This window comes from Clarias gariepinus, chromosome 25, assembly GCF_024256425.1.
Source record: "Clarias gariepinus isolate MV-2021 ecotype Netherlands chromosome 25, CGAR_prim_01v2, whole genome shotgun sequence".
NCBI lineage: Eukaryota > Metazoa > Chordata > Actinopteri > Siluriformes > Clariidae > Clarias > Clarias gariepinus.
The window spans coordinates 18,082,139-18,108,786 of record NC_071124.1 but is presented as its reverse complement, the minus strand read 5'-3'; the positions used below and the strand labels follow the sequence as shown (position 1 = coordinate 18,108,786).

Sequence of the window (26,648 nt, the reverse complement as noted above, 5' to 3'; positions counted from 1 at the left end):
CCTTTCACTTCACGAGTATGTGCCACTTTTTGTTCGTCTGTTATATAAAATCCCTGCGTTTGTGTTCGTGACGTGACGAAATGTGGAAAAATTCAAGAAGTATGAATACTTTTGCAAGCCAGGGTAAAAACTGTAAAACTGGCAACCCTGATCAGTCGCTTTCGGCACGCGCGTGGCAGTATGACTGACTAATCACTGATCTGTATGCAAATCTCCCTCGCGCGCTCTCTCTCTCTCTCTCTCTCTCTCTCTCTCTTCACATTTATAACTGTTGTAAAAGCACTAAAGACAGCTCATGAAAAAGTCAGAACTTCTAAAAAATTTCAACTCTGCGGGTCTTTACTGAAACCCCCTCTTTTTCAGGTATTGCTTTGATATAGAAATGAGGAGTATATGACGCAGGTTACTTGTTACTGATCAGGAGATAAACACTTCAGAGAAATGTGTGTATAGAGGGAAAGAGGGAGAGAGAGAGAGAGAGAGAGAGACTCCAGGTCTTTTCATCTGCACTTGCACACTAAACTGCATCCTGAGAGATAGATTATACTTTGAGGAGTTACCTGTGTGAGCCTCTTCAAGTTCAGACTTGACTTAGACTTACTGGTGACAAACTTCTGCAAAGATAATTAGAAAGTTATGTGTCTGTGTGTGCGTGGTCTTTTGAGAAAGAACACACTGTAACACCACCTTTTTCTTTTTCTTTTTTTTTAATTAGTAGATTTTTGGCGTTTTTTTTTTTTGCCAACACTGGAAGAAGGGAGAGAGGAGAGAGAGAGGGAGATCTCACACCTAAAGGTGGAATGGAAAGACAGAAGCGCACCTGGGATGGATTTCTGTTTTCTTGGATCTCCATGCTTCTGCTTACAGGTAAGAAAATGCAAAGCTCTCTAGATCAGTAGTGTTGCACAATAAAACAACGTGGTCTTTGAATGATTAAGATTTTTTTTTCAGGTTTCTAATAAAGAGAAACCCTTGGTGGTATAGGTATGCTTATAAACTTTTAATGCATCCTCCAGAAAAAAATGAGAAAAGGATTTAGAAAGCTAAGATTTGAAACACATTCAGTTTTGGTGGTGCCAAAGAACCTCTTTTAAAAAAAAATCTTTGCATGTTATTATTTTGTGGAAGGATCTTTCCGGTGGCTTAGTGGTTAGCACTGATGCCCTGCACCTCTAGGTTCTGGGTTTGATTCCCGCCTCTGGTCTGTGTGCGCAGAGTTTGCATGGTGAGTTTCCCCTGGGAACTCTGGTTTCCTCCCACAGTCTGGAGTTCCCGAATTGCCCGGAGCGTGTGTGAATGCACGTATGAGTGTATGTGTACAGTATATATGTGCCGCGCAATAGATTTGTATTCCCGCCTCATGCTCTAAGTCTCCTGGGATAGGTTTCAAGCCCCCATGACCATGTATACAGGATAAAGTGGTATAGACGGTATAGAGTAAATGATGGAAAAATTTCATTCAGAGTCTGACAATAGTGTTTGTCAAGAACATGACGACCTTTTAAGGTATTAAAATCCCTGTATTAATGAGGTTAATTTTTATTCTATCTGTTATGCATATGTTGTGTATACAATGTTTAGATTAACAAGCCCTTAAAATGCATCTTATATATGAGGGTAAATAAAAACATTACATTATCCACTCTCTGGCTGTAGAATGTATTTTAATTAACTTTACGAAAAGACAAATGCATCATAATCTCCTTGCTATTCAATACTCCTTGTCCATTTGTAAACAAGCTTTCGTATTTCCTTGTTAAAAAAGTATATATCTTAGGTTGAGCTGCAAGCCAAGAATGCTCTGCTGTCAAAAACTTGACAGGCAGATGCTAAAAACTGGAACTTATGCAGTTGTGTTAATTGCATTAAAATGACACACAGGTAATAGTGCTTGTGACATGTGAAGTGTTGGGGCTGAAGGGGTGTGTATGGCGGATGGGTGTACAAATCAGCAATTACATAAAAAACAGTGACTACTAAAAGTGGTCCAAGGAAGGACAACCAGTGAACGGGGTCACTTCTAGTTCTTCTGGTTCTATAACACATGGAACTACTGCAGAAGAAATTCCTGAAAATTATGCTATCTATAATAGAAAGGTGTCAGAACACGCACTATGTATCGGCTTGGTGAAGACATGGCACCAGGATGCACTATGGGGAGAAGGCAACCCTGCACCCTGATTTCTGGGAGAAACCTTGGGCCCTGTGCCTGCTAGTTTGACATGTACAGTATCTAACATAAACATTATTGCCGACCAAGTACACCTCTTTATGCCAATGGTATTCCCGAATGTCATTGTCCTGATTGAGCAGAATAATGTTCCCTGCCACTCATCAAAGATTGTTCTGGAATGGTTAAGGCGTTGATGTGGTCTCCAAATTCTTACAGATCTTTAACATCTGTAAGATGAAACACCGCCCCCACTTTTTAACTTGGAGAACTTTTTTATTGGCAGGATCTTGGTGCCAAATAGGTTGTTCAAGTCTTATTGATGATTGGATTTATTGATACACAAAGGGGCCCAAAAAATGTATACACTTCAACAATTTGTATCTAATCATGTTCTCGTTAATTGCATTTGCATTGTTGTCTTTGACTTTGTCTAAAAAATGTATTTTCTTTGATTGTATCACTTTTCAGTTTCCGCTACAAAGCCCAAGATTATAGGCTGTGAGCTCTTGGAGCACGAGTACATGACCTGTTATTGGACTGGAAACATTTCAGATAACGTCACTTACATGATGCGGGTAAAAACGTAAGAGCATACGTTCCTCTTATTCATTCCTCTTAATTGTATTATTGTACAGATTTGTGAATTCTGACTTGTATCAATACATGTTTACATTTGAAAAGTTTGACAGCAAAACGAAAGAAATCCATTTTTGCAATTTTGAGCAAAACTTTTTTTTTTGTTTGCAAACTGATAGAGAATTTTTTGCACATTGGATAAATCATTCAGTTTTTAGTTTGTGGTTATAACATATGCAACAGTAAAAATATAGCAAACTCATGTTTTGATTGTGATTACATTTTTTTGTAGTAGTGAGTCCAACAGAACGTAGTGGCAGAAAATTAGATCAAGAAAAAAAGTGTTATGTATTGTTGCACACACAGTATTTTTAATCACAAAGATTGTTCATAAGAGACCTTTGAGCAATATAAAATCGTCAGTTTACTTCCTTGTCAGGCTCTTCCTCTACCAGGTCTACATGAACAACTCCCTTTGACAGTACACATATGCACCGTTCAACCAATGGTTTTGCCCACACAGAACATGTTTTACTACATGCATAACATGCTTATTTTATAACATTATTTCTCAGATTTAACACAGTGCTTCCACTACAGTATGCCACATATCTTGAATAAGATATAACACAGTGTTTGAACGACGTCTAAATCGCATAATGGCCTTTTTCACAGGACGTATCACCTACATGAAGCGATTAATTACTGCTGGTGGTAATGTAATAGTAGTAACAGAAATTAAAGATCTTTTTTTTTCTATGTCAAAACTTTCTCCATAAAATCGCTGAACACATTTTAACTACTCCTAACAGCCACTGTGTTATACAGGAAGTAACTTTACTTCACTGATCACATAACAGAAAAACAAGTGATGCCATTGGTTCATGACACCCTTTTGACATGATACAGATCATGCTGAGGGAAAATACTGTCTTTAATATAAGTTAACTCAAGCTGATACATGAATACTTTTTTTCCAGTGTATGATGTACTGTAGAAGAATTCTTGCTAATAAGCAGAAATCTGGTTCAGCAGCTTTTCTTTGACAATGGGGAAAACATGACACTTCTTCTGCTCAACCGTCTTAAAATCTCTTTTGTCTTTCATAAGTACGCCAAATGGAATCTTGTTTTTTTGTTTAATCCATAATTAAATTTGCATGTATGTGAGAACAAGTGTTCATCTTCGACACGTGCACAATTGCAATATGCAAAAATAATGTAAGAGTATTTTAATGCAGACCAATATCAAATCTTAGAAATTAATGAAAAAATTAAATATTACTTTTAGAAGAAATTATATTATAATTTATAATAAATAGATAAATAAATAGAAAAAATTATTAGTGTCAGGGGTAGTGTCACGAGACACTACACTACAGTATATTACCATCCCTCTGTCAGAGTTGCCGTTACTGTATTTATAGAATAACACACGCCAGACTTGGGGTGGAGTATTATTCTGCTTATATCACAGCAATTTTCTGAGGATTACAACATTTATTTAGTTTATTATTGTGCAAAACATAAACAGTGGTTTATAGTAAGATTTTATCTTGTGGAGCATCCTGAAAACATGTTAGTACCTCTGACTTCTGTTATAGCCATGATAACCAAAATTCCCCTTAACAGACTCTATCTTTTTTTTCTTCTTACTTGAATGTTCGTTAATTTATTATTTTTTAAAAACACACAAATTTTTCGCATGAAAGCATGCACGAAAGCATGCACGAAAGCATAAGCTTTCTTGTGCTGTAAAACTACTTATAAAAAAAGTCATAGCATCGATTATACATTTTAAAAGTTCCCATATACTGTATAAGCTGTTATTATAAAAGCGAAACAGTACCAGAAGAAGTGTATTAATATGAACCTGTTGTTTCTGAAATAGCCATGCTGTTATACAAAAACAATTCAAACCTTCTGATCAGAATCAAAAATTGAATAGAGCTAGGGTTTAAAGGGAGAAGGATATTTTCACTCATCTTCTGCAGCATAGAGTGTGTAAAGGCTTTAAATGGGCGTCCCTTATTTAGTAGCTCTTGTCTTTATTTCAGGACCAATTGTCTGTGCAATTGTTCAATCTCTACCAATTGTCAAATCACCATGGACTCCTGTAATACCACAACCACTCATTGCTCTGTGAAAATTAACTCAGTGTCTCATTGCTTCTGTGTGGATGTGCTGGTGTTTGGTTCCTCCATCACCACCAGCTTAGAAGAATACTGCTTCCATGGGATTAATGAAGGTACAGTATTTGACATAGTATTATATATACAGTATATACGCATTATATACATACTTCATGATCTTATCATTATAGGATTTTTGTGTCTTCTTTTTACTTCTCATACACTGCCTGACCCAAAAAAATAAATAAATAAATCGCCACCTGGGTTTAAAAAACAAAACAAAACACTTTTCAGTGGGGCTAATCAGATACAAAAAAGCCATCAATTTGCTAAAGAGCATAAAAATGGACTGCAGAGCAACGGAAAAAAGGTCTGATGAGTTCAGATTTACCTTGTTCCAGATCATTGGATGGGTGCATCAGGTTAAGAAGATATGCAGATGAAGTGATGCACCACATCAAGTCTGTGGGGGTAGTTTTATGATCTGGGGATGCTTCTGTTGGTCAGGTTCAGGTTCAGCAACGTTATGCGGCTAAAAAATGATATCAGCTGACTGTCCGAATATACCGAATAACCAGGTTTTTCCATCAATGGATTTTTTTCTTCCATGATGGCAGAGACACATTTCAAGATGATGATGATGCCAGGGCTTAAATTGTGAAAGAGTGGTTCAGGGAGCATTTTGACACACTGATTGGCCACCACGAGTCCAGATCTTAACTCTATTGAGAATCTTTGGGGTGTGCTGGAGATGACTTTAAGCAGTGGTCTGCCTCATCAATACAAGATCTTGTATTGGACTCGAGACGGAAATTAAGGTTTTTACATTGCACAAGTTTTTTTTTAAACTATACCACAGCCGTAATCAAAGCAAAAGGCAGTCCAATTAAATATTAGAGTGTGGGACTTTTTTTTTTTTCTTTGTCGGGTAGTGTATTTTATTCTTCTCACTGTGTCTGACACTTTATTTATGTAAGCTTCCTTAATGTTACACCCACTCATAAGCAAGCACATTCATTTATGTGGCTTTTAAGCTTAAGTTGTTTTATTTATTACATTTTTCCTTAGTTCCATGATATAATCAGTTCCACGTTTTCCACAATCTGTCATGTTGCGTTAAAAGATGGGATTTAACAGTATGTTTAACAGATATATCTTTTTCACTTTAAATTTGTACAGTTAAGATGAACTCCCCAAAAATCACAAAGCTTGCCATGCTGCAAGGAAATGCCACTTGTCTGAGGCTGGAGTGGTCAGAGCCACATTCGGAATATTTGCCATCCGAAAGGAATGATCGTGTTATACAGATAGAGTATCACACTCCGCAGCAGGTAGGAACAGACTGTATGCATTTTTTGAATAGAAAATTAAAAATGAATATAAAAATCAGTATGCTTATTTAAAGTTCTATGTATTCAGATTGAGAGATGGGAGGTAACTAAGTACATTTACTTTGCTACTGTGCTTATGTACAGTCATGGCCAAACGTTTTGAGAATTACATAAATATTGGAAATTGGAAAAGTTGCTGCGAAGGTTTTTATAATAGTAATTTGCATATACTCCAGAATGTTATGAAGAGTGATCAGATGAATCGCATAGTCCTTCTTTGCCATGAAAATTAACTTAATCCCCCCAAAAACTTTTCACTGCATTTCATTGCTGTCATTAAAGGACCTGCTGAGATCATTTCAGTAATCGTCATGTCAACTCAGGTGAGAATGTTGACGAGCACAAGGCTGGAGATCACTATGTCAGGCTGATTGGGTTAGAATGGCAGACTTGACATGTTAAAAGGAGGGTGATGCTTGAAATCATTGTTCTTCCATTGTTAACCATGGTGACCTGCAAAGAAACGCATGCAGCCATCATTGCGTTGCATAAAAATGGCAAGATATTGTGGCTACTAAGATTGCACCTAAATCAACAATTTATAGGATCATCAAGAACTTCAAAGAAAGAGGTTCAATTCTTGTTAAGAAGGCTTCAGGGCGTCCAAGAAAGTCCAGCAAGCGCCAGGATCGTCTCCTAAAGAGGATTCAGCTGCGGGATCGGAGTGCCACTAGTGCAGAGCTTGCTCAGGAACGGCAGCAGGCAGGTGTGAGCGCATTTGCACCCACAGTAAGGCAAAGACTTTTGGAAGATGGCCTGGTGTCAAGAAGGGCAGCAAAGAAGCCACTTCTCTCCAAAAAAACCATCAGGGACAGATTGATCTACTGCAGAAAGTATGGTGAATGGACTGCTGAGGACTGGGGCAAAGTCATATTCTCAGATGAAGCCTTTTTCCGATTGTTTGGAGCATCTGGAAAAAGGCTTGTCCGGAGAAGAAAAGGTGAGCAAAACCATCAGTCCTGTGTCATGCCAACATCCTGAGACCATTCATGTGTCGGGTTGCTTCTCATCCAAGGGAGTGGGATCACTCACAATTTTGCCCAAAAACACAGCCATGAATTAAGAATGGTACCAAAACACCCTCCAACAGCAACTTCTTCCAATAGTCCAACAACAGTTTGGTGAAGAACAATTTTCCAGCACGATGGAGCACCGTGCTATAAGGCAAAAGTGATAACTAAGTGGCAAAACGTTGAAATTTTGGGTCCATGGCCTGGAAACTCGCCAGATCTTAATCCCATTGAGAACTTGTGGTTCAAGAGGCGGGTCGACAAACAAAAACCCACTAATTCTGAAAAACTTCAAGAAGTGATTATGAAAGAATGGGTTTCTATCAGTCAGGATTTGGCCCAGAAGTTGACTGAGAGCATGCCCAGTCGAATTGCAGAGGTCCTGAAAAAGAAGGGCCAACACTGCAAATACTGACTCTTTGCAGAAATGTCATGTAATTGTCGATAAAAGCCTTTGTAACGTATGAAGTGCTTGTAATTATATGTCAGTACATAACAGAAACAACTGAAACAAAGATCTAAAAACAGTTTACAAAGATCTAAAAACTTTGTGAAACCTAATATTTGTGTCATTCTCAACTTTGGGCCATAACTGTACATATTTTTAGATCATACTTTATAAGATTAGTTTTGTTAGAGGATACTTTTTACTTTTACTTAACTACCTCTGCACTATTACTTAACTGTATTTGAGAATGGTGTTGTACTAACCATAGCGGTGTGTAGTAAACAGGAATTTCATCACCTGCTAACTATTATGAGTAATTGTGTAATTAGCCTTTTCTTTGAGACAATTGTGTAATTAGCCTTTTCTTTGAGACACACCTAATAATTCACCACAGGTGAATTCACCACAGCCTTATGAAGGCTACTATGAACTTGTGCTTTTAATACTTAAGTAAATTTGATTTAAGGTTGGGTGAGTAAAAGTACTCCTCTTAAATTATATAAAGCACAGATTCGAACATGTTCAGAAATATTTTGGATCAAATTTGCCATGTATTTATGCATGTGCAATTACATTGGAAAACATTATGTTTTAAGGGAACAATTCAAGTACAAATAAGATTTAAACAGGGTTTTACACCTGAATTTTTTATTATCTATATCACTCATCTCAGACTGTTGGTGTTAATTAATATATTCATTTGAGAGAAGGTGGCGTCTGGTGGTTTGTGGGCTGATAGCAAAATGTAAGCCCTCATTAGAGATTAAAGCCATAGAAGACTAGAATAACTCTGCTTAGGGGTGCTGCATCATGACTCTGCCCAACAGTTACGCAATGAAACATGTGATGAAAACAAATGTACTACCTTGTGATGAAATTACACAGCATACTGTACGTAGGCGTCAGACAAAGAGTTATTTTTAAGTCATGCACTTAAAAATAAAAAAATATATATATATTTTTTATATTTAATTTTGTCCTAAATCACAATATCGGATAAGATTGCTGTAGATAAGCCGTAAATCAGGGGTCGGCAATTAAGTTTGGCCTCGGGCCAGATTTTTTCCAAGCCATTACATGGCGGGCCACGACCAAAACATTGGCTAATTTATTGAATTAATAGGGGAGGTAAATGGTAGGCGCTCGTAAAATGACAGAACCGAGATCCGAGATAAACTGACACATCTAAGATGAGATCATCGTGCTAATTACGATCCGGCTAGGTTGGTTCTTCGAGCACACCTGTTGTTGATGATTAGTATGGCTGGATTGAGTTGTCTACTCACTGATCACAAGCCCTGCTATTGGTTGACGAAATGGAAAAAGAGCGGCTCCATTTTTTTTTGTAACACGTGTTATGCGCAGAAATGCCCCCTGCCATGGATTGCCCCCCCCCCCCCCCACATAATTGCTATTAAATATTATATTAGAACATAAATTTAGAGGTTAATGCTTTACAAATTACATGAGACAATGAAATAAAATAAGCAATATGAAAATAAATGTTGTATATGAAAAAATAGAAATATTAATATTTTTGAAATACATGTATACTTTTATATTGTTTGTTATAAAATTAGTTTCGTTTATATAATTTATCATTATAAAATATTTATTTTTATTATATATAATTATTTATTTGCATATTCATGACAAACCCCTGAAAAATAAATGTGCAAGATGCAAGGATATATGCAAGATCCTTTTCTTTTCCCACGTGAGTCAGTCCGCGTGAGTCGTGCTCTTTAACCAATCAGATGTGACCTCACCATTTCAACCAATCATAACCCGCCAGGAGCGCAGGCTAAATCCTGTTTACATGAAATAAACCTGCTTCTGAGCAGGTTCAAGCTTACGGATATGTTGCTACGACAGCAAATGCGAGAAGCGCATCAAAGAACGAAACAATCCAGGATCAGGACAAATCCACAACAATCAAATCCACCTAACTGAGTTAGAGACAGACGAAGAACGGACCCCTGGGTGCTCGCAAAGCACAACAAGACGTCATTTGTTTTTGCATATTGAGCGTTCGCTCTGCACCTCGCTGATGCGCTTATTCACCCTCGTATCCAGATATAACAAATAAGAATTTAGATCGATTGCAATATTTCTGTTCTGAAAAATGAGGTTTCCAAACAAAGAGCTTTTTTTGAGACTGTCAGTCCGATTTAAAAAAAATATATCATTTATTTATTTTCATTATCTAGTTTAAACAATCTCACGGGCCAGATATTTTTGCTTGCGGGCCACATGTGGCCCGGGGCCCGCTAATTGCCGACCCATGCCGTAAATTTTGTTCCCGGATATTTTCTGTGTAAAAACAGGCATATTTTCATTTACAATCATTTATCATTATTATAATGTCTCAAAAAAAAGACATACTGTATGAATCAAGATTCACATATATTTATATCAAAGTACTGTAATACAAAACTTACCGAAAATTTATATTTTTCCCAGATTCACGAATGTAATGTAAATGGTTTTTAGGTGTCTGCCCTGCTTATATAATCTCCCAACATGTTTTCGTTATAATCGTTTTGGCTGCTGCTTACAAAATCTGCTGAAATATGCCTTGCAGCATTTTCGCATATGCTGCCACCAAGTACTTTTCCGCTCTTGTCTTGATAAATTGCCCATATACTACAGAGCCGATTGTGGCTAGAGAATGCTTGCAGCGTCTTGATGCCATCTCTGATCAATGCAGATAGGTCTGTGTGTTCGCTTAGGCAGCCAGAACTAAGCTGGAGTGGTGAGTGGTGACTGGTGAGCCCTTGTACATGTATTACTTAGGAAAGTTCTGAAACCTTTTCCAGTTTTTAGAACTTTCCAAAGTAATATACGGAACTCCTTTTACGCTCTAGAAGATTCTCTATCAGCCACTCAGCACTAAATCTACCTTGGAATGTGCTGGAAAATAGGTTTATTTAAACATTTCATTACCCCTGTCACTAAAGCAAAGTTTGAAGAGAAAATCTGTCTTTTTTTTTTTTTTTTACTTTTTCATTGAGAAATAACACTTTCTGCCCAGGAACATGACAAGGGAACAAGAAAAGCCTACTGTACATACTGTATGAAGCAGTATCAAAATGTTTGGAGATTAGCGCGCCACAGATCCGGTCGATTTTGTCGTGTGCCCTTCCATAGACTTCTTAAAACCTGGCAGTAGAATTAACTGTTGACGGTCTGGGCAGAAAAAAATTGCCACGGATTCTCAAATATTCATGAAATTCCTGCTGTTGGTTCCTCATCTTATTAATGCACCCCATGTGATTCCAAGAGTTCTAAACTTTGGTGTCCGTTTCAGGCCCACTTCCCCAATGTGAATACTCTTCTTCATGATTGGTGGACAAACTTATGTAGCTTATATCCAGGAACCAAGCACTTGGTCAGGGTTCGCGCTCAGGACTTGAGAGCAGCGCATCACTGGAGTTCTTGGAGTGGATTTGCGGAAGCCACCACAGCAGAGGCTGGTGAGAAGCTGACAGAGGCTGATATGGGGATCAAGAATTTATAATTATAATCTTTTTGGGAAAGACAGATTGTGATAATATGTGTGCTTTTGTTTGTAAATCTTAGCCCCAGTATCTGCCCCAGAGCTGTGGAGACACATCAAGCCAGTGGACGGGAGCGACCAAAGACGTATCACCTTGCTCTGGAAGGTAAAACTTATATCATTATTATTATTATTATTATTATTATTATTGTTATTATTATTATTATAAATCTATTTTATTCTTATGACACTACATACTCACGTTCAGTCATACATTTGGTCTGTGTGACCAAAAGTACATCACAGGTTCATTTTTACATCTTAACATTGTATTTCTGGATTTTTATTTCTGTTGCACAATACAAACAACAATCAGTGTTTATGTTTTTCCTTTAACATACCCAGGTATAGGTCTCTTCCGAATGGTTAAGATGTCACTTTATGGTAAAAGTATCAATATATTTTTATTCTATTTATTTTCTAAGAATAAAGTGTTGCATTTGTTTTTTTTTTACCAAATTTTTTCATTAAATCACAACCAGCAAAAACATTTTTATCAACTGGATCGAACTACACAGGCCAGCCTTTACTGCCCATGTGCACCAAGGGAGTTGCTCTGGCCCGGTTCTCTAGCCATCACCATTTGGCACATCAATTTCAGGAAAAATGGTTTACTTGCTGCCTAAAGCAGTATATCTTACCTACTTGCAATCACCATTGTAACGAGATATTGAAAATGCAGCTACTGTGAGAAGGGACAAATTGTAATGGCTAGACAACTGGGTCAGAGCAAGTCCAAAACTGCAGCTCTTGTGGGATGTTTTTGGGCTGCAGTTTTCAGGACATACCAAAAGTGATTCAGGAAGGAAAACCGGTGAACTACTGTAGCGACAAGGTAATTGGTGGCTTAAGCTTACTGATGCATATGGGAAGCTTTATTTAGTTGCTAAATAAATTAATTTAATTTAATTAAATTACTGTTTTGATGGCAAAGGGGTGGGTGGTCATAATGTAATGACTGATCAATGTATATCTTTATTGGGTATTGGTGGAAATTACTATTATGTTTTTTATTCTATTATTGGAATTGAAATCAGTTTTGTTGGCCCACTTAGATTTGCTTTACAGAAGACATGGTTATAAAAAAAATTATACTAATAAAAATCAAAATAATTAAAAATAATGACCTATACTTAATAAATATGTATAGCACGTTATTAAAAAAACAAAACAATACTCATGTGGTGTTTAATCATTGATTTGGTAAAGTTTTCTATGAGGAGATATTTATTTTTGTCTCCAGTGTCAGCACTTTGCAAGAGTCAGAGATAAAGCTGTAACTTTTTCACAAGATAAAAGCTATAGAACAGAAGAGTTTGTACTTTGCAGTTTTGCAGTTACAAGAACAACTGCAGTTTTTTTTGTCTTGCTCTTGGCTTAAGAGCGAGCGAGGGAGAGAGAGAGAGAGAAATGTGTGTGTGTGTGTGTGTGTGTGTATATATATATTATGAAACTCTGGAGCATCGATTAAAATCTACTTGGGCACAGTTTCCTCATAGAAATAGCATGATAAGCATGATAAGTGTTTTGATAGTTTGGAACCCATTTCTGCCGCTCATAACCATTTTGACATGAAGCCGTGAATTAAATTGGGGAGAAAATTGCATAAAATACGCTGGAAAATCACAATTAGTTGGGCTTTATTGTATTTTACAATATATGACGCATATATGACTTAACCTGTGAAATAAAAATGATAAAACAGGACAAATTCATTTCTTGAAAACACATTGTGTAACACTGGTGCTTAAAGATAGCAGCAGAGCTGAGAATTGTGTCTCTCTTCGGCATTTAATTCAACTATCCTCTCTTGTTACACAATATAATGAACACCGTAAACAAGCTTGCTGATTATTTCATATAAGCATAATTACCTGTGCAGTTAAGAGACTCCTGTCTTTAGTGCCTCCCATGATCAATGACACTTTGGTTCTCATGTAATAAGTGTTTAATGAGGCTGGATGCAGAGCTGTTTTGCGTTAATCTGCATTGATAATTGGTGTTATTATTGTTAAGTCAATTTCTTTAGGGAACATGAAAATGTGATAAGACATCAAGAAACCCCCCCATGATTCATAGCGGTTTATGTGGCATGCAGGAAAACCAAAAAGATGTTTTGTTTCCTTTTTGCTGCAGTGTAGGCATTTCTGCTGGTGCAAAAGCCAAGAGATAAGATGTGAACATCTGTGAAGTACTACTAGCTGATAATATTCGTGGCAATTCAGCAAATGGATAAAGATTAACAGGGATTCATTTTATAACAAATATTGCAAGTAGATGTTTTGATATAGTGTTTATTTACTTTACACATTTTTGCTTCATTTCATAATACAGTATATCCCTTCTCCTTTTTTTGTTTCTCTCTTTTTTTTTGCATGCATCCCTATTGAGTATTGGAGAAAAAAATATTTGGTAAAAGTATAGTTCTATCATTCGAAATAAAATCACTTGCTTTGGCCAAGTCATACACAGTACGATATGCAGTAAAATATTGAGCTTATACGGCTGCCAGTGACCTTAAATATATAAAATATAGAACTATAGAAAAGAAAATAGAAATAGGAATTTGTCAAAAACAAATTTAGAATTTTTAAATGGCTGTGGTGTGCAAGTATGCATAAACAGTGACTTTGTAAAGTGTCTTATTTAAAGTGATTTGTGCAGTGGAGTTACAAAAAGATGGTAATTAGTCCTGTGTTGTGTTGTGATTGAGAGACCTTATCGCCTGCGGGAAGAAGCTCCTCCTCAGTCTCTCTGTGTTGGCTTTTAGGGAGCAGAATCACTTCCCAGACCGCAACAGAGAGAACAGTCTATTGTTGGGATGGCTGAGGTCCTTCACGATCTTCCTGGCCTTGGTCCAGCACCGCTTGCTGTAGATTGAGTGCAGGTCAGGGAGCTCGGTACGGTAGCTGATCGCACCACCCTCTGTAGAGCTCGTCTGTCTTGCATGGTGCTGTTTCCAAACCAGGTAGTGATGTTTCCCGTCAGGATGCTCTCTATGGTGCAGGAGTAGAAAATAGGGCAGTCTGAAGTCTCTCAAGGTGGAGACGCTGCCGGGCCTTTTTCACCACGGTGTTGATGTGACAGGACCATGACAGGTCCTGCGTAATGTAAACACCGAGGTATCGAAAGCTGTCCACTCTCTTCACTGAGCTCCTGTTGATGATGGGGTTCTGCTAGTTTCTGTCCTGCTTTGTACAAAAGTCCTCTATCAGCTCCTTTGTCTTGCTGACGTTCAGGAGGAGATTGTTCCTCTGGCACCAGTTCTCCAGATTTCCAATCTCCTCTAGGTAGGCCGACTCATTGTTGTTCGTGATCAGGCCCACCATGACAGTATTGTCAGCAAACTTGATGACGGTGGTGGAGTTGGTAGTGGCCACGCAGTGCATAGCAATGATGCTATGGTATGTTAAAAAATATAAAATAGAATTTTTATAGTATGCTTTAAGCTAAGATCATTCAAGATCAGATCATTATACTTTGATTATACTGGGTAATCTATTAAATCACTCACTCAATCATTGTCTGCATCGCTTTATCCTGTATACAGGGTTGGTGTGGGGAACAAGATGGAGTACACCCAATCTATTGTAGGGCGCACACACACACATATACACACTCACAGTAGCCTAATCTGCATGTCTTTAGACTGTGGGAGGAAATCAATGTACCTGGAGAAAACCCACCAAACATGGGGAGGGAACATGCAAACTCCATGCACACAGACCCCAGGGAGGAATCAAACTCGGACCCTGGTGGTGCAAGGCGACACCACTGTGCCACAGTGCTGCCATATGTTTGGAAATAATGAATGGTTCTGAACATAGTAATGCAGACATACAGTGTATAACATGACTGTAATGCAACATAGTGAACACCAAAAAGATCGGACAACATGTATAACAACATTTGTACAACAGATAATATGATGCCTAAGACTATATCCAGTGGAACCCCGGATTACAAGTAACACGGTTTGCGAGTGTTCTGCAAGACAAGCAAAGATTTTTAATACATTTTGACTTTTTAATAAACTAACAAGTCTTGGTTTACGAGTACAGAGTATCATGTGATCACAACGTTTTTTTCCTCTCTTGCGCTGTGGAATTGTGGGTAATCGTCTTCCCTGCTGGGTCTTAGTGCTCGTCGTGTATGTAAGTCATGTAAAATTAAAGTGAATAAATGTGTAAAATTAGATGGTGTCTAATAACGCGCACACACACAAACAGTGCAGGCTGAGAGAGAAAGAGAAAGCGAGAGAAAATGGATCTTTAACCTCTCTAACACAAACACTAACGGAAATAAATCTGTCTAGATTCATTTTTTCTTTTTTCAAAGGTAAAGTACAGGTTAATTTTATTAATTTTTAATTTATATTTTGTATTAATTATTTTTTATATATTTATTTTTTTGGGGGTTGTGGAATGAACGAGTTTTTATTATTTCTTATAGGGAAATTCGCTTTTTTGATTTACGAGTGTTTTGATATACTGTACCAACTCGCTTTCGGAATAAATTATGCTATCGTAATCCAAGGTTCCACTGTAAAAATATAAAATTCCATTTTAAATACACACACACACCCAAGGTGGAAATCAAACCGGGATCTGGAGGTGCAAGACAACAGTTTAAACCACTATTAATATTTAATTTAGTGTAAATCAATAGTCATAAAACCTAAACCTTCATATGACCATTTAATAATTCATTTATTATTATAATTTGGTCTGTTATAAAGAACAGTACATACAGTATAATGTTTATGTGCGCAGTCCTATTTTTAGTAAAGAAGTTTTTGAACTAAGGTTTTTTTTTTTGTTTAGTTTTTTTCCTGTGGCTAAAGCCGCCCACAAACGCGAGGTTTTGGTTCGAGTGGTTTGGCAATGTTCATGTAAGTGAGAGACGTCTAACAAACCAGAGTGTTTTCAGTAAATTTTACCATGCTCCACTCTTCAATCCTAGCCTCTCCAGTGGCCACACACTAACGGTGTGCTTCTGCGCTACGCCGCTTCATGCCGGGGTGAGCAGCACCGTTCCTCCCGGGACTGCGATCATCTGGATTCTCAAAGCACTTCTTGCATCATTTATGTCTCTCCTCACGCCTGTGACTGCAGTCTGAATGTGTCTAACTCAGCCGGGACTTCACCCTCAGCTCACATATACATACCTGGAGAGAAGGACACAGGTGAGTAATAACAATCTCATTAAAATCACTTTACAATAAAAGTCTACTGTATGCTGTGATAAGCAACTTTCTGGTCTTAGATTTTATGCATAGGACAGGTATCTTTTTCTTTTTGTGTTACGTCACATCGTGCAAAATTTGTGCTGGGTTGCTCATGAAATGTTTGCACAAGCATAGTCAACATGGGTTAGTGCAACTTTAACCGACAGTTACTGGAGAAGAGCAAATATTTATGCAGTCGAATTGTTTAATCAGAGCAAGAAGCACAAGAGCTTTGCTTAACCTAGTCTGTTTTTTACTGCTGAAATTTGCTCCCCAATTCACAGATAGACCTACTTTGCCGTCTTCCAATTCCTTAAAAGCATGTCTACATCCGTCCAACAACAGCAGCATCTGACATTTGCACTAAAGCCAAAAATGATCCGCACTCCGGACTGTAGAATTCATTTTAATTAACTTTAAAAAAGACAAATACATTATTTTTTAACATAATTTTCTTCAACACTCAGTTAACAAGCTTTCGTATTCCCTCATTAAAAAATGTGAGATACGAGCCACAAATGCACCGCTGTCTTCACTTCTTCATCAGAAGTGAATCTTCATCCTGCAATCAGGGGACCAAACAAGTGAAAGTCTGATGGATGTAGGATGTTTTAACACCTCAAAAAAGTCAGCAGTGTGGGCAGAAGTGTATGGAGGTGCATCGTCATCCAAGATCACATCGCCCTTGAATATCAGTCGTCTGCGTTTAATCCAAAGTTTAGGCTTTAGCTTTTCAAAAAGAGTCTCACTGTAACAAGCACTGACGATTGTTGAATCTTTTTCCTGATAATGTTCCAATACCGGCCCTTAAGATTCACAGAAAACTGTAAAAATCGATTTTTAAGCTGATGGTTGACTTTTGAACTTTTATGCCGATTGAGGATGTTTCTGGTCCATAATCTTCCGTTTACTCTCCGGCACGTAGTGATGAATCCATGTCTCGTCACCCACCAGTAATGATTTAAAAAAAAAAACTTTCACCTTCCTTAGAGTGTTTGTGCAAATTTTGTCCAGAATGAACAAATCTCTGCACGTTGCTCTTCTTTCATACAAATCACAAGTGGTGCACCGCAGTTACAAATCAACTGATGTAACACGTTCACACCTGCACGGAAAGTGCTGATAAGACAGTATATGTTTTAATATAATCGGAGTGCGGATCATTTCTGATTCATCCTCATGATTTGGCAACTGACATTTCAGACACAATGTGGCCAAATATGTCATTTATTTCTGCTCTGGAAAAAAAAAAAAAAAGGTTTGCTAAAGAAGTCACTATTGGACACAGTTGTGCTTTACCATAGACTTATACTACTGTAATTATCAACAATATTGCAATGCTACTTTTCCAGTCAGGTTAGTGTGCTGAAACTAAACTTGAACTTGTTTTGGATTTTTGTTCTTGTTGTGAAAAGGACGTGTGATGAAATTTCTCGTATATCTCATTGACATTTTTAGAAGACTTCAAACACGGTCTTAGCCGTAGGGGAAGTTTTGAACAGTGTAAAGGAGGCCGAACATCCGTGAATGATGATCCTGGCTGAATTGGCTCCAGGCCCACTGTGGTCGTTCCTGCGTTTCTGACGGGAAGCAGGCAATCCGATCATGTCTCCTGTCCTGCGTACTGAGAGAACTTTCTACTGTACCTTGATGATGTCCAAGCACTAGTGAAATGCTGGGATGAGGTCGTTAGTGTAGCAGGGGATTATTTAGAGAAATAAAGGGCTCTTAGTCAGAACAATCAAAGGTCATAAATTACATCGAAATTCCGATGTATTTGATTCGACTCGATGCTTCATTTAAATAGACTGACACAAACAAGTTATTTAACGCCTTCAACTTGTAGGAAAGTTCAGCTCGATTATGAAAGGCATATTACTGAATGAATTTTACCTTAGGGAAATTACTAGGTAGTGACTCATGAAACTTGCCACAAGGCGTTTTATAAGCACAAGGAATCTTTAAACCACTTTAAAAGTTAACTATCTGTTGTTGATGTTTTTTTTGTTTTTTTTTTTATTAAAAAAGCATGATGAATAAATCTAATATCTTTAAAATAGAGCTCGGACCCCCTGAAAACATCAGCGTCGTTGCTTTGGATGACTTCCAGCTGGAGGTGGAATGGACAGCGACAGTGAAGCAATCAGAATCCAGCTTCGTGGTTGAGTGGTTTCCCATACCGGACACCACAGTGGTTGGTTTGTCCTGGAGGATTTTAAAGGGCTCTGCAAAAAGCTTCATCATTACAGGTGTGTCATCTGGGGTTTATATATATATATATATAGAAAGAGGTTATATCCTAAATAATTTTATATATTCTGTTTGTTTGTTTGTTTTTACTATTAAGCTATTATTGCTATTTATTATCCTATGTGTTTTGTAGGCGTGTATCCTGAGATCCCATATAATGTTTCAGTTCGGGTCCTTCATAACAACACAGCTGGAGCTGCCAGATTTGTCATCGCCTTTACCAGACAAGGAGGTTTGTATAAGTCTTGCACAAAACGTACACGAAACAGCATATATCACGGTAAGAAATAGAATGGTGTGTCGAAGGTAAAAGGCAAACATGTGGCAAGGCTTTTACTTTCTAAAGGCGGGTTGTCCACCTCTGCACACTAAAACCAGGAAAATTGTGAATTTCAGTCCATGATCATCAGAAAGCAATCAAGCAGTGTATGACACCAGGGGTAACCGTAGGCATCTTTTTGACTCTATGCCCAGCTGTTTCCAGCATGTTTTGAGGAAGGTTTTAAATATATTGCTACATTGCAGTGTTTCATCATGTCTATGACTCCGCAGAATATGTGCGTCTTTCGTGGTAATGAGCCTGATCGAGAGAAAAGTAATACTCATGATTCATCGCTAAACCGCAAAATTGCTAAACTACAAAAGATCACAGTTATGTTTTTTTTTCAATTATTGTTTATTGCTATTTTAATCACCATAATTGTGTTTTATGAGCCTAGCCACAAAACTTAAAGGGACTGGGTGTTTATACTGTAGGAGTCTGCCTTCATGCTTGTACATGGCCTCTAGGGGGCAGAATCTTACTTACTCACCATCCATCCAGCTTTATCCGGTATACAGTACACGGACGTTGGGGGCCTGGAGCCTACCCCAGGAGACTTAGGGCATGGCACGGGGCGGGGTACGGGGTGCAAATCCATTGCAGGGCACACTTACTCGCTCTTTCACCCACTACGGGCAATTTGGGAATGTCAATGAGTCTAATCTGCATAAAGAAAAGATACCTGAGTACTAAGAGGAAACCCACCAAGCATGGTCAGAACATGCAAATTTCATGCACACACGCAGGAATCAAACCCTCGACCCTGGAGGTGCAAGGGGAAAATGCTAACCGTTAAGCCACTGTGCCAGCCGGGGGCCAGACAGGTCACGCTGCTTGAAAGAATGAATTCAAAATGAGTTCAGGGCACAAGACGTAAGCACACATTAATTTCCCAAAATAGAGAGATTATCAGGATTTGAACTTCCACCTGAAACACATTTTCACTTTTTCTATTAGCTGCTGAAAGGTGTACAGTAATTTGTAATATGTGTTTCTCAGCGCCCTCTGTTGGCCCAAAGCTGGAAGTGATTCAGCCATCAAGCAATGATGTGACTCTAAAGTGGCAGCCTGTTCCTCTGGAGAAACTGCGGGGATTCATCCAACACTACACCGTCTTATATAAATACAACGGCAAAATAAAATGTAAGTATTCTGCTTTGGAGTTTTTTTATTATAACAAAATAATGTTGAGGTAATTATTATAGGCTGCGTTAAGGCCAAATTCATATATGTACTGTATATACATTAGTTTTAGGCACCATGTTATCTGTAGTACAAATGTTGTTATAAATGTTGTCTTGTCTTTTTGGTCTTTACCGGTTGTTGGTATACACTGTGTTGCATTACTGTCATACTTGTCATGTTGTATACTGTACGTTTATCAAGTCTGCTTTATTATGTACCTAACCATTTTTTTTTCCTAACATTACTTGCAAATTACAGATGAATACATAATTAACATTATTAAAGAAGTGCTGTATATCGGCACTGTGGCAGAGTGGTTAGCATTGTCGCCTTGCGCCTCCAGGGTCTAAGTTCGATTCCTGTCTTGGTGTGCATGTTCTCCCCCGTGCTTGGTGGGGTTACTCCCGTTTCCTCCCACAGTCCAAAGACATGCAGATAAGGATAATTGGTGTTCCCAATTTGCCCATAGTGTAAAACCATTCTTCTGGATTGGATCCAGAGTATACCTTTGTTTGTGCCCTAAGTCTCCTGGCATAGGCTCCAGGCCCCCCCGGGACCATGCATACAGAATAAAGTGGTACAGACGATGAGTGAGTGAGTACAGAAATATATTCGCATGCCTGTAAAGAAAGCAACATTTTTTTTGCATAAAAAAAGAAAGGAGAGAGGGGAGACAAAGTTGCCAGAAGAAGTCATATTTTTCATCACGCCCAGTTAAAGAGCTGTTTTACTTACAGTACTGTGTAAAAGTATTTTAAACATATAAAAAATGCCATAAAGACAATGCTTATGAAAAGTTTCTACATTACAGCAACTTCTATAAAAAGCAGTGAAGTGTAATAAAATAAACACAGTGAATATTAATAATGTTATTATTATAAAATTCTCTTTAAAGAATCAGTAGCTGGAGAATGAGTTCTTCTGATAATTTTTCCATTTTAATGCAGAACCCAGAAGCCTACATTAGGTTTTTAATTATTTATTTATTTATTAATTTTAAAGGTATTTCGGGAAAAAGTCAATGGTTTTGTATATAATAATGCAGACATGATGAACATACTGTATACAGTATAACAATATGGTGATTAAGTGTACAGTACTGCATATAAATCAAAACATGTAGATTTTAAATATTTACCATGTAAGTTTTAAATATTAACAAAACTTAAATAAACTTCAATATAATTATTCATTTTAACTGAATATATATAAGCATAAATGTACAGAATGTCACATCATATGTTCCAATATTCTTGTGCAGCCCAAAAGCTAAGTGGTGATTCTGAGCAGTTTTTTCTTAACGCTCTGTCTCCTGGAGAGTATACAGTGTGTGTGAAGGCCCACACACTGGCAGGGGGCGCTGAGAGTCCATGGGTCACTGTGACTATAGGCAAGTTATCATTTCAAACCAGCATCCACACTATCTTACAGTGTTGAGTCGTCTATCATCACCGCACAGTCCCCATTGTAAAATGATGTGAAGATGAATGTGTGTGAGTGTTTGTGTTTGTACAGGCAGTGTTCACATACCAGTGACGACCATAGTGCTGTGCACCGCAATGACTTTGATTTTGGTCATTTTCCTCAGCCAGACCAAAAGGTAAATCACTGCCTTACATGACATGTTTAAATATAAATGCTTAAACAGCTCTGTAAAAGTCTTAGGCACCCTGTGTTTTTAGTACAAAACTTTTTATTTTATTTTATGACTTTATTATTGAGTCAATACAAAAACATTTCTGATTTTCAAACATCAGTATTCCAGCACAAACATAAAAGTTACAGAAAAATGTTTGTATGCCAGAAAAGAAAGCAGCATGTTTATATTAGCAACACACTATGCTAATATAATATACAGCATTTATTTGTATGTGCCTAAAACTTTTGCACAGTACTATGTACAGGTGGTCCCCTACTTATGAACAGGTTCCGATCCGGGGGCACGTTCATAAGTTCGATTTGTTCTTAAGTCTGACAAAGTGAGTCTTTTATGCCTTGGACACAAATACACAATGTATATTCAAGCGTACTAATCTACTTGACTAAATCAGTCCCCTTTTCCAACACTGCCATCATGTGGCCAAAAACTGTAAGAAAATGAATCTTGCACATGAAATGTAACGTGTGGCGTTTTCTGTGAACTGTTAACTAGGATTATTTACTATCAGGACAGCTTTACAGGACATTTTCTATTATCTTGCTCCTGGACTGGTTCTCTGAAACCGATGAGGATGAAAATATTGTATAAATTTGAAAAATATTGTTACCTGGTGCACCACAGTGTATATTTTTTGTACAATACACATGATTGAACCAGAAGTAGAATCGTGGTCCGTTCGTATCTGTGGAAATTCGTAACTCAAATGTTCGTAAGTCGGGGACTACCTGTATTAAGGTTGAATCTAAAAGACATCAATCATATACAAATAGAAAAAAGATATGCTGCATTGCATATTTCATTTATCAAGAATATACTCCATGTTGCTTTTCATCAGGATTCAGCAGTGTATCTGTCCGATCATCCCTGACCCATCTAAGAGCAGCCTGTCCATCTGGCCTTCTGTCTGTCCACATCAGGTAAAATAAAGGTTTCCTGATATTTAACACAGTTTAGACACATGGTGGTATAAATAAATAAATAAAAAAATAAAGCCTGGATACATTTTGACAAGTACAATCCCTTTTTGAAATTTGAAACTATAACAGGATCAGTGTGATTACATTCTTCGAATATATACTGTATCGCCACTTCAATAATGATTCAATAGTGGTTCGGATTGATTTTTCCATCATCTCTATCTTATTTTGCAAACCTTCTGGATGTCAAGCGTTTATTTTGTTTGAATGTGTGGTGAAGCTTCCAAGCTGTTTACATATCAACTTGCAGATATTATAGTCCTGCACAGCAATTAGTAAGAATTTAGGTTTATTATACACGGACATGAATATGAATTGCCCATAATAGTAATAAGATTCAAAAGACTTTATTTGCCGTTTGTACACACACTAATCATATAAGTGCATTGAATTTTTTGGGGCTTGATAAAAAGTGAAAAAAAGTTAGTGATGGGGAAAAAAAAAAGAAAGAATGATAACAAGAGTAGAATGAACACATCATACGAAGATAAATAGTATGAGGATTTAAGCTATCAGACTATAACACACTATAATGATTATCTAGTACTGTGTTATGTTTTAATAAAGACTCTCTCTCTCTCTCTCTCTCTCTCTCTCTTTCCCCTCTGTAGCATAATCTACCAAACATGGACTTTAAATCGTCCCCTCTTCTCTTCAAGCCTATCAGCACGAGAGGAGAAATAACAGGACATCGTCGTCACCACCATCAACACCAGCCCAAGGACAACAATCTCCAGGCTTTCAGCTCACAAATAAATAAACAACTCTGTGTACAAGATTCACGAACATTCAGTGAGCCGAACATTGAAGAACCCACCGAAGAACCGACCACTGATCTCGGCTATCAAAACGCTCTCAGTGCAACTCAGGGTTCCTCACACAACATATCTTCTGATTGTTTAGAAGGTCCTGATGTTGGAACGACCGAAGTGGATTCAGTTTTCTATAAAGGCAACGTTGTGCCCTGTTCTGAAACCTATCTGCCTCTTGACTGTCCAGCGCTCAGAGAGGACACCCTGGACCCAGAAGATTTTTTTTACAAAAGGAAACTTGTGTCCAAATTGTGTCCAAAGACCTGTTGCTACAGCCACGTATCCACCAGTTATCTCCCAGATGCTGATTCCTACATTGACTTTAGAACGGTGGCGTACAATTCGACTAATCTTATCCGTGAAAGTAACCATTTCTCAAGACTAGAGTCCAGTTACTGCAGCCATGTTTCAACTGGTTATCTTCCTGTCCCCGAGCCTTCGCTAGATTACGCCGACTTTGTGTCAGTGAACACGGCTGACTTTCTCCATCAGAGTAACCACATGCCAAAATATTTAGCTCGTGGTTATATGCATGTTTCTACAAGCTATCTGCCACTTCCCCTGGCTCATTCTGAAGCAGACTTCACTAATAGTGTTCATGATAATAATTATAAGTCAGGATTAAATTCCTGCATTTACAGCAACGTACAGAGCAGCTATCAGAAATCATGTCCTGACTTAGAAACCGACGATGTATACAGGGCATTGTAGTTCTGTAGGAGCTGTGGAACATCCATCTACTTTTGACAGTTTTCCGTACAGAAACAGTACATGTCAGGGATGACTAGTTGTTGCATGTTTGTGCATTGGCAGGATTGTAGCAGGTGGCATTTATCACAAAACAAATAATGTATGAGAGAAGTCAAACCAGGACTTTTGACTGTGCAGAATAACAAAACGCAATTATGAAAGTAAAAACTGGGTTAATTTCTCTAGATAATCCCCTGCTACACTATCTGATGGCCTGCTTCATGTCTGATACGCTGGCCTCCCAGAAACTCCTGCTGACCTAAACATGTGGAAATGGCTTGAAGCGAGGACAGGACTGTACAGAGGAATGTGGCAATAACTCTCAGCCGAGTCCCTGTAATGTGCAAGTGGTGTTGGTGAATGATTTTGTGTACAGTTCTCGCAGACAGATTCATCTCTTTGCAAGATATAAAATCGATTTTATTATTATTCTTTTTTTATTTTTAAGTATCAGTTGTTCCACTTCTTGAGCGTTCACCATCTGATTGGGTTCGGAGCCACATGGGCCGACCACAGATGTACGGCCTGGAGAAAGAAACACTTGCACCATTCAAATAGTCTCATTGTCTTACTGTACCTGAAGTCTTCTGTAAATGTCAATCAGCTTAACAGCTTCATTTATGACAAATATTATCACTGAGGCCTTGTTTGCCCTCGTGTCCTGCTACAGCCAGAACTCTCACCTTATTTTTTTTAGCCTGGAGTCAAAGTTGAGAGCTGAGTCCCGGTTTGACAGAAGGAACATGTTTGTTTCTTTGTTTTTGTTTTTTAATTAAAAAATAAATAAAAATAAGTTTTATGTTATGATGGTTGTCAGATCATATGAATTGTGGAGAAGCAAATAGATATGTTTGTGCTTATTGTCATTATGCACCAGCTATGCTTTTTAACTCTTACCTTTGTCTACCTCTATAACTTGTATACTATGTATATGTTAGTATATACTAATAACGATATAGTATACTTTAGTATATTGAGCAGCTATTCAGAAACTTACATGCTGGCAAGTTTACTTATTTTCCCTGCCAGGAAATTGTGAAAAGATACATTAAACATGATGTCTTGTGAATTTGTTCTCTCTCTTTTTCTCTCTCTCTCTCTTTCTCTTTCACTTTTTCTTTGCTTGGAAAACTTTCCTTATGACAATTTTTTTTTAAAGCCAAAAGTGAAACAGCTTTATTTATGCAAGTGCTGATCCTGATTGAACTCTGTTTTTATGACTTAAGTACCTCCATACAGAGAGCTTCACCAGAGTAACGATGCTTGTTTTTCACTGATAAAATTATGTGAGTCTGTCTGACAAGTCCTAGTGAAATATAGGGTTCACCTGTAGTTTGCCTTGGATTTGGCTCAAATGTCTGAGCTGCTGTGATAGAAAACTAGCGTAAGTAACAGTTAAAAGGGTAAAGCTAAAAGTAAGCTGATTATCTTCAATGTAATCAGTGATATTATTATAATAATTATTATTATTATTACTAAGTTGCTGCTCATGTACACGTCTGCCTGTCTTTCTGTACAACAGAACTCTCTGGTTAACTTAACAATACAATAAATTAACATTGTGTAAGTTTGAGTATCTAACGCCTTGTTTACATTAAGTTGTCCTTCTTTCGCCGTCAGCCGAATACACTTCCTGTTCGGTAATCGGAGACTGAATCCCTGATGAGGAATCGAAAAAGTAAATCCGATAAAGATGATGTTTTGTCTTAAAATGACTTCAGTAAGTTAAAATTCATTTATACTGTAGAGCCCTGAAAATATGAACTAATCTAAAAAATATTAATTTTCGCTTTTATAATTATATCTATTAGAGCGGGTGTTTGTTTACATTAAGCAAGTAGCTACTGTAATTAGTAGCTTAATTTAGAATAGATTATTAAGTTTGGAACATCGATGTTTATAACATCGCATTTACTCAACGTTTTTTTGATTTCATTTATGGTGCAGGTTAAACTCCAGGTGCTACAAAAGTATCATTGAATTCTGTCCAGCGGTCGATTTAAGACGCGTCCACAGTTTACACAAACTTGCGGTTTATAATCTGGCACATAACTGCTCATAACATTTATTGCACAGTTTTAACTTCAGGCAAATACCTTAATACTGGCAAAGTTTCAGTAAATTCTGTCTAGCGAGTTTTGTATGATGCTGTGACAGACAGACAGACAGACAGACAG

The 26,648-nt window shown here is 37.6% G+C and overlaps 1 protein-coding gene across 1 annotated transcript; it reads left to right on the top strand.

The window, feature by feature from the left end:
• The first annotated feature begins 615 nt into the window (after positions 1-615).
• On the top strand, positions 616-26,648 carry LOC128512827 (interleukin-31 receptor subunit alpha). The gene is made up of 14 exons (XM_053486254.1): positions 616-867; positions 2,642-2,756; positions 4,806-4,996; positions 6,060-6,211; positions 11,040-11,205; positions 11,312-11,394; positions 16,251-16,473; positions 18,576-18,764; positions 18,899-18,997; positions 20,087-20,230; positions 21,534-21,666; positions 21,792-21,872; positions 22,768-22,849; positions 23,521-26,648. Exons 1-14 carry the CDS (start codon positions 801-803, stop codon positions 24,430-24,432), a joined length of 2,637 nt encoding a protein of 878 aa, XP_053342229.1. The 5' UTR covers positions 616-800; the 3' UTR covers positions 24,433-26,648.

What these genes read in the sequence shown, in the direction of transcription:
- LOC128512827 (XM_053486254.1), top strand. Translation starts at nt 801, where the DNA reads ATGGAAAGACAGAAGCGCACCTGGGATGGATTTCTGTTTTCTTGGATC. An exon ending in AGCCACCACAGCAGAGGCTG is followed by an intron (nt 11,206 to 11,311) that starts GTGAGAAGCTGA and finishes TGTAAATCTTAG; the next exon opens with CCCCAGTATCTGCCCCAGAG. An exon ending in CTTCTGTCTGTCCACATCAG is followed by an intron (nt 22,850 to 23,520) that starts GTAAAATAAAGG and finishes TCCCCTCTGTAG; the next exon opens with CATAATCTACCAAACATGGA.